Source organism: Tauraco erythrolophus, chromosome 3 (genome assembly GCF_009769465.1).
Source record: "Tauraco erythrolophus isolate bTauEry1 chromosome 3, bTauEry1.pri, whole genome shotgun sequence".
Taxonomy (NCBI): Eukaryota; Metazoa; Chordata; class Aves; order Musophagiformes; family Musophagidae; genus Tauraco; species Tauraco erythrolophus.
In genome coordinates this window covers 62,831,505-62,840,718 of record NC_141467.1, presented here as the reverse complement: position 1 = coordinate 62,840,718, position 9,214 = coordinate 62,831,505, and the positions used below count along the sequence as shown (strand labels likewise).

The 9,214-nt window shown below is 42.8% G+C and overlaps 1 protein-coding gene across 1 annotated transcript; it reads right to left on the bottom strand.

Moving 5' to 3' along the window:
- Positions 1-7,775: 7,775 nt before the first annotated feature.
- Positions 7,776-8,888, bottom strand: FAM110B (family with sequence similarity 110 member B). The gene has a single exon (XM_086609345.1). The coding sequence runs from the start codon at positions 8,886-8,888 to the stop codon at positions 7,776-7,778; it is 1,113 nt and encodes a 370-aa protein (XP_086465471.1).
- Positions 8,889-9,214: the final 326 nt, after the last annotated feature.

Here is a 9,214-nt window from a genome sequence, read left to right as displayed (position 1 = left end):
ACAATTCTTCCAGGGGCAAACACAGCAAAAGTAATTGAAAAATTAGTGATAGTCTAGGTGCAACACATGCAGCTGCCTGTGTGGGCAGCATCTTCTAGGAGACTGTCTGGCAGCCCAGATGGTCCTTGTCAGGGGCCTGAACAATGCCACTGCAGAGAAAGACAACATGAGGACAAATTTCTTGGCCCAGTGAGCAGAAGGAGCTGTAGATGGGGAGTTTCAAGGCATCCAGCTAGACCCAGGGTGGGTCAGCAGTTGCTTCCTTGTGTTTAGATCAGGGCGGCATCCTCTGGCATCCATATCAGCTAAGGTATGAAGGATCTGAAACAGCCTCTTTGCGTGAATAATTTTACTAGTCATCATTTTGGCAAGACCTATGCACTTCTAAAAATGCCAGGCTATCGTGTGACACACCTGCAAGCCAGGAAGATAACTAAGGTCAGAGAAAACACTGGCTTTTTACTCTCTGAACCAAGCCAGGCTGATGGCCCAGGCAAACGCTGCTGCAGACAGCAGGTGCTCCAGCCATGCTGCCGTGGGTCTGTCTGAAAGCTGGGAGGGATGTCTGCACATCTGCACCAGGTTGCACTGCTCTCAGGGTTCCTGCCTGTGGCACCTGGAGGGGTTTCTCCCTTGTGCTGCTCAGGGAGACAGAAGAATAGGGGAGGAAGTGGTAGGAAACTCATTCATGAGACTTACAATAGGGAAAAAAACCCACCCCCAAACAGGACAAAGTATTAAGCTCTGACAGCGGCTGAAATCCTGCCCATCCCTCTGAAAACCCGTGGTAAAATTCCCATTGACTTCAATGGGGCCAGAATTTGGGTATCTGTTTTCTCATGGTCTTCCCAGATGAAGCACACAGCCATGTTTTAAAGTTTCCTCATGCCACCGTGTGATAACCTATATGGTTTTATTAGGTTCTTTGGCTCTTTCACTGTATGGCATTGCAGGGGAAAGAAACCCCAACCCTGCAGTTTCATTAGGAAACAATAGCAAAAAAAAAAAAAATATCATTTCACAATATGATTTCTTGCCTGCTCTCTACCTCCTGAATTCCATACCAGAGCATATACCGATACAAAGCTCCTATTTTCACTCAGACTGTAGGAGAGGGTATGAAAGGCCTCATTTGTTGAACATACTAGAAACAAAACCATGGGAAATCGAAAGCATTGTCAGCTCTTTGTTCAGAGTCCTTCAACACAAAGGAAAATTCAGCAGATGGACTCAAACCCATAAGCTCACAAAAAGCGTTTTCAGATGGGATGAGTTAGTTTGGTGCCAGATATGTGTAAGCCGATATGCTCCAAGATATGCAAAACACGGATAAAGAAAATCAAGCCTTTGATAAAACCTAATACTATAATTTTCATGCAGCCAGACACATTAACTGAACCTGTGCTTCCAAGTCTTATTTGCAGGCCAACAGTAATAAATAAGACGATGCTAATTTTCTGTTGCCCTCCCCAATCTATTTAAAATAGAGAACAAAATCACCATCCTCTAAAACTTTAGTAAAATAAAGTTCACTATCAGCTAAGCATCCTTTTATCCTACTACTTAAGCCACTCCAAATCACTGTCATTACATTTCTAAACGCCCTGTGCTGAGTAGCAAAGCTTTTACAGTTCAGAATGGCAAGACTGACTTCATAAAAGATTAATATACTTGAAAAGCAGGCCATTTATTAAAAGATCTTTTAAAAGCTTCATTTCTTAAAAAGCAAAACTATCTACTCACCTCCGCATCTTGTCTAAAAGCATTTGCATACACAGCTGTTCTTCAAATTTCAACCCTGTTCTTCTTTCCCCCCTTCTTCAGTTTTTTAAGATATGAGTAGCAGGTATTTATCGAAACAGTGACATGCTTCCCCATGTGCCTTCTGCTTTCATATATGGATTTATCCCATCTCCCATAGGAACACACAGATATCCTTGTTTCGTACACAGGGCTGAGGTGTCAGAGCCTCAGCCCCAGGGCTGCACAAGACGGCAGCCTGGGGATTTCAGCTTCCAAACCCGCTCTTCTCTTACCGCAGCTGGAAGTTTCCCACAATAGCCAGGTGAGGACAGACTTTGTCTCCCCTGGATCCTCCACTGTCCTCTGGCTTTACGACAGATCTTTTTAGGCAGTGCTCTTTGGCCGGCAGCCTGGGAACTGAGCAGTCCGTGCAAGCAGTCTGGATGTGGCCAGAGTACGACACACAGGTACCACGTTACCAAACAGCAGAAGGCAAAACTAACTATTGCTTGGATAGTGGGCCCGTATCATTCTTTTCACTGGAAATTGTACCACCTTTGCACACAACAGTCCTCAAGCCGGCATTTTATATGGAACCAAAGAAGTAGCAAGGGTAGGCATTGAGGGAGATACAGCAGAGAAAGAAATACAGGCAATTTTGGACCACGAGGTTGCTATTTCAAGATACGTTTGGCATCCCGTTTTTCATGGGTGTTTTCAATCACGACTCCTGAAGAACCACCCCTTGCTGTTTCATCATGCCTGCAAATAGCATGGCACACAGGAAAATTAAAAAATAATCTACTGAATAAACCATTATCTGTTCAGGACATGGCAGCTCCACTGCAGTCACAGGTTTACACTCTTAGAAACAGGCTGCCATGAATACGGGGATTGTAAAACACAGGACAAGTTGTGGGAAAGTTGCTTTGGCATTCAGGGGCACTAACAACTAAAGGATGAGGCTGCTTAGGAAGAGGCTAAGTGAGGAGAAGATGACAACTTTGGTCATACATTTAAGGGATGATAAGACAGACAAGATTAAGGAAGGGCATGAAGAAAGGAAGAATGGAAGCTAGGAAAACTCAGAAAACACAAAGATACAAGAAAGTGGAGAAGACTTGCGGTGCCAAAGCAGGAAATAATAATAGCACAGATACTAGCACTCCCTTACTCTTGTCATAAGACCATCATAAAAATCACTTTAAATTTAGAAGAATGACATTTAAGAGACTACAGTTTTTGTTACATAATTGATTGTTTTTCACGAAAACTAAAAAAAAAAAAAGTCACCACTTATTATTACCGAGTTTTGACGAGCAGTCACAACCAAATTCTTGGGTGATCAAATATAAAATACGCTTGAAGGCTGTTCATACCTACCATGGCAAGATAGACGACATGGTGTAGGTGTCTCCACTTTAGATTCCACTGCATCTCAAATGGACAACGTCCCAGTATTTAGCAACGACGTATTGACTGTAACAAACGTTAGGACAAAGCTATTGATCACCACTTGGGCTCCCAGGGAGAAAAATAAAAGGTGTTCATGGGCTAATACTTCTGACTGAAATCTGCTTATTTACAGCTTCACTTAACAGATGCTATGATCAGGAGATAAAAGTCCTTACACTGAACAGACAATTTTAATGGCCTTTCCCATTAAGTTATGGGCAATATATTTCAAAGGGCAGATTATCGGAGTCTTTCTGCTGACAGCAAGAAATGTCAGATGAATTCAGAGTATCAGTGAACATCTAAGCCTTGGTAACAAGGATTTTAATATAGAGTTATATTACAATTCAGGACAAAACACCTTGACCAATTTATTCTGTTGTACAGCACAAAGGGAACCTTACACTCTATCTGCATTTATATTCATTGCCAAAATAGGCAATGGACCCTTACTGTTCCTGGGAACAAAGCTCCAGATGCTCTTATATTCTAAGCTTAGTGTGCTCAGCTACTGGTGTGGCACCATTAATCACATAAAACATGAGTTTTATAGCCTTGGAAAACTGGCATCTCCCAGATTTATTGGTTTGAGTACTCTGCCTAATAAAAAGTTTCTTATGAACAAGCGAGCTCTGAATATAGCGTACTAAACATTATCATCCCATAATCAATAGGTATCAGGAAGACTGTTTTTATGGTTTAGCTCCTTTCCCGTTCTCCTGCAGACTGAAATTATTCAGCCCTGTACTGCAGAGCTCCATTAAGCACTTTGTTTTTCATTCAATGACTGGAATCAAATGCGTATGGCCTCCATGGATGGATAAACTGCTGTAAAAAGACATAAGTCAGCAATACCGATCGGCTCTGTTGTCTGAGCGTGTCTTTTGATTTTTGAATTTCTGCCAAAAGCATCATCATTCTGTGTTTACCCTTCAAAAGCCCTCGGCGGCTCAGACGGTGCATAGGCTCGCAGCACAGCGCTCTCCCTTGCAGAAACAGAATTCGTAAAAAAGAAAACTTCAGTACGTGTAGTTGTCGAATGGAAATTTGTGGCACTGATCCCATCTCTCTCATCTTTCACTACATTGTTACTATATAATATGAAGCGATTAAAAGACCAGTTTTACGTTGCTGCCCATCTCTTTGACTCAGAGAAATGGTTTCTCTCGGCACAAAGCTGTGCAGAGATTTCAAGGCATGCATTGTCACGTCATTTTCCTCTTCCTTTCCCTCCCTGGCAAATCAAAGTAACAGAACCACCATAAACCTCTGCGGTGGTTTCTTTCTCGTGTGTGTGTGTGAGCGTGAATTTACACTGACTACTGTGTTTTCCTTCACTTCTGGGCCCAGGGCTGTCAGTGCTGGGCTCGGTACTGGCTTCTACAGGACACCACAGACTCGTGTCTTCCTCAAGAGCTGTGGCTGCAATAAGAGCAATGTGTTGTTAAAGCACAGACACTCGCCGTGCGCTTTGCCCCTGCGTGAATGCCAGCTGGAGGCAGCAGGAACATGACCAGAACGGGTCCCCGATGAGGCGTCCGAGTGAGTTACAGCTCCCTGCAAATTCAACGTTGGGCACTTGGGAATCTCCTGCGGCAGAGGACAAGCAACGGACATGCCTGCAAAGGCAAAATGGTTATTCCCAATTGAAAACAAAAACAGATCAGGCACCAGCAATGTGGCTTTTACACGACCATAGAGGTAACAGCGAGTCTACAAATAAATAAATCCTAACCGCGGAAGCGTAATGAAGTGACACGTGAAGGCAATTGTTATCTGCATGTTCAAAGCCCTGTGGACATTTTGCGACCTTGTGATTTCTATTACTGCAACCTCACCGGAGCTGCAAGTTCAGCTGACTGTGAAGGTCTGGGTCCTGTAAAATCTTACTCCTGCGCGCGTTGTAAGAAGCAGGGAGAGAGGTGTCAAGAGCCTCGCTGTGCTGTGTCAAAGGTGCTTCGTAAGATCTCGGGTGAGGAAATGGTCTCTTACAGATAGCTCACAAGCCTAAAGCCCTCGTGGCATTGAAAGGAAATGAATTTGAATCCTCAAGAGCCTACAGCTCCATAACAAACCTTGGGAAACACGTTCAGGGTACTAGCATATGCTCTAATCCATTTTCTAGTTATAAAGGTTTCTTTATTAGTGGTTTTGGCTGACAACAGTTGAGATAGCATGTTTATCATCATTCTTAAAACACTTGAGAGAGAACAATGTGAGTGCATTTTTTATTTCAGTTTTAACTTCTTTATTTCATTGCTGTACAGCTGCATTACACTTGGCTTTAATCCCTTAAGCATTATTTTCCTTGGCAAAATAATCACTGAACTGAGTAGAACTTACTATTGGAAAAATATGCTTGAAAAACCAGTGTGATGTCAATGCCAACTGAAACTCATGGAGCTTAAAATGTCACAAATGTGCCTGTAGCTGAAATACATAGGCTCCTCATTTTTTTATCGAGCTAGGAATGTTGTAAGTCTTAGGTTGTGAAGACAACTGTAAAAAACAGAGAGTAGCCTCCTGAAACTGAATGTGTGCTTTTTTTTTAACCCCTCATGAACAATGATTTAGAAAACAGTTACATAAAACTTGATGTAGGATAATTCCATAGGCAACATATGACTGTGCGGCTCCACTTCTAGGCTCGCCTGCGTTAACTGTGGCTATCGGTAAGAAGTTGGGCTACAGGCTTCTTAGAGAAAAGATAGAACCCGACTTTGTAAAACATCTTTAATATTCAAATATATAAATAAGCACTACTGAAGAATAATTCAGAAGACTGCAGTGATTCATTATGAACAGATGCTATAAACGGGAACAGTAACATTGCTAGGTAAGGAAGAAGCAAGCTATTTTAGGAGTCTTGAAAATCTCTTCTAGTTCTTCAGACAGATCATGCTGCTACAGTTACTTTATAAAAAATTATATTCTGAAAAGCACTTTAGTAGAAGAAACCTTTTACTGGAACTATTATTTAACCAAGACCTTCTACAGCACTAAAACACACTGCAATTGAGTTCCCGATATAGTTTTAAGAATGGGAGGGGTAAAAAAAAGAACAAAAACCCTACCATACCTGCACCAGGAGCTATTTATTAGCATAACACTCTTCCTTTTAAAGATTTCGTAACAACTGAAGTATATACAAAGTCTTACAGCATTTACACAATAAAAAAGTTTCCTATTAGCTGATGAAGTATAAGGTAGTGCTGCAATTTACTCCAAAGCGCGTATACAATAATAATGAAGCAGATCGCTGCATTTTCAACTTCTCTGCTAACACACCACCACTGTCAGTTGAAATGACAGTTAATTAAACCACTGGGAAGACACGGATTGTCAAAAGATTTGTAACAGGTTGATCTGCAGCACTAACCATCATAAGGAGGGAAAAAAAACCAAAACAAACAAAAAAAACCAAAAGAAAAGCTACATACTGTCATGTTTCTACACTTTCCTAGAGCTGTAACAAACTTTCACAGCCTTAGATATAACATATGCAAGACAACATAATCACAATTTTTCAGATATAGTTCAGCTACTGAGTGTATTTACTTCTGAATAGGAGGCGTTATATTGATATGGCTGTGTGTTTCCATTTTTGCTCATTAACTGTTCAAATAGGTCTACAAAAAAAAAAATTAAAAGACAGCACGGAGTTTTGTAGTCATGATGTGTTTGACTAATAAAGGCATTCAATATCAGCTATAGGATCTAATCATTCCTGTCAAAAGTTTAAGACCAGGAATCTTTGAGTAAAAATCAAACCCACAAAAACCCGCACCTACAACGTTTCCATCTGTTGACTCCAAACTTCCTTAAACTTTTCCAACAGGGATAATAGAAAAATCACTAAAATGCTTACACCAACCCAAACGCAAGACTCATTCAGTTTATGAGAGGTCACGTAGATTCACTAGACTACTTCTGCTGTAAAACTGAGGGAGTTTACCTAGAAAAAAGAAACCTTTACTGAACAGTCCCTTACTACCAGTAGGGATATAGAGTTTACCAACGATATATAATTTAAGAACGTAGCATTCTTTGCCTTTTAGAAACAGTTTTACATGTGCCAATAATGCACTTTCTACAAGAGATAAGGCTGCCTTGCCTATCATCGTATGCCTAAACCTCTTATTTTGGCCAATTTTGCTTTCCTTCCCCCCAAAGGGATTCTGTTTCAACTTAGAAACTAGTAACGTCAGTTGACAATACTGTATTAAGACAAAAAGTGACATATATAAAATCCACAAGGAACCACATAAATACCAAAGAAGTCATAAAACCTTTCCATGTAAACACTTTGATTATGCTGAAGCCCTAATTAGATTCTCGTCTTAAACTTTTGGCAGATAACGTGTATGCTCAGCCAGGCTTTGTAGTTAGTTATTGTTCAAGTGGAAGCCAGGTCAGCTCACATGTTGACAGGCATGCAACTTGGAAACATTGCACAACAAGCAACACAAAGAGATTTGAGAAGTGTACAAGACTTCAAGTAGACTTCACAACCCTTCACAACTGAATATTCACAGACAAAGATACAGTCCTCGCTTTTTCTATGGTGGACTTTTCTCTCACACATGGGACACTTTCTGTGACTCTCTAGCTTGCTTGATGCTATATAACCACTTGATGATTCTGGCATTCCTTTCAATGGCAGAAATGCCGTATGGCACACGGTCATTGGCACTGTCATCGTTTCTAAGGTCACTGTTGCTGTCCTGAGACTGTTCACAGTCTGAGCTAATCATGCTTGCACTGCGAAAGTTGAGGGATATAATATCAGAATTAGCCCTTGCAAAGTTTTCCATCCCGAGGTTTTCAAGCTCTTCAGGATCCAGTCCGCAGTAGTTAAAGAATCGCTCAACATCGGCGTCGACACGAAAGTATCTGTCGCTCAAGTCTGATTTCGATCGCTGTAGGGAGGGTCTTCTACTAACTCCGCATCCAGACTCGACTGCCTCAATCTCTGGGGATTTCAAGGTGGCAATGGCAGCGATTTTGGGCTTTGGAGGCAGAGGTGGGGCCGAACTACTGCAGGGTATTGCTTTCAAGGGCTTTGCACTAGTTACTTTCCTAATGTCTGAGGAGCTGTGGGAGACATGCAGGAAAGTCTCTGCCGACTGATCTAGGAGCCTTCTGCTGACATTGGAGCTGCTCTCCTGTGGGCTGCTACGACCCTGCGTGGGGTAAACCTTCAAAGATTCGGCAAACGAGTGTCTGTTCAGCTCTGTTGAATCGGCTCTGTGGGGCGGCCAGTTTCGGGGACCGTGCTTATGCCCTGAACCTGAGCTGGAGCCTTCGGAGCTGTTGATGATGTTCTTCAAAATCTCGAGTTTCAGGTTTTCTCTCTGGACGCCACTCTCGGTCTTTGCGTTGTTGCTGAAGACTTTCAAGGTGGGGCTCCCCAGCGCTCGCTTGGCCGCGGGACAGACCGGTGGCTTCGCCAGCACCGCCGGCTTCACAGGCTCCTGCTTGGCGTTGATGACCTCCTGACTCTTGACGTATTTCGCCTTGTCAGCTTCTAGCCTCTCCACCGCGCTCAGTCTTTTTGGATTAGGCTCCGCCTGCCTGCGAAAATAGTCGGGTCCTTTGTTCAGGATGCGGAGAGGAACGGCGGACGTGAAAGTCACGGCAGGGCTGACGGGCTTCACCATGCTACCTGTCGGTAGTGTTTCTGTAGGCATGTTTGGTGGTCTTTCCCCCGCAGCCGTTTTGGATTCTTCTCTGGGATCTCCTAAATGCACGGTGCAGAAACATGTACATTAAGCACAATGAATAGCTGATGAATCCTGGGATCTGAGCGTTAGCAGCAGCGCCTCATCTCACAGCTCATTAAATAACACTGCGTTTCTCTTTCAAAGGCAGCCTTTGTAGGGCAAGGCCACCCGACACAAGTCCGTATTAGTCTGCTCCGCCGATTCCTTTCTTCTCGCTGAAAGATGTGGGAGTCTCGCCGTTCCCTTTGTGCTCCGCTACCGGCAGTGATCTGAAACGCAGAATAACCAACCAC

What these genes read in the sequence shown, in the direction of transcription:
- FAM110B (XM_086609345.1), bottom strand. Translation starts at nt 8,888, where the DNA reads ATGCCTACAGAAACACTACCGACAGGTAGCATGGTGAAGCCCGTCAGC.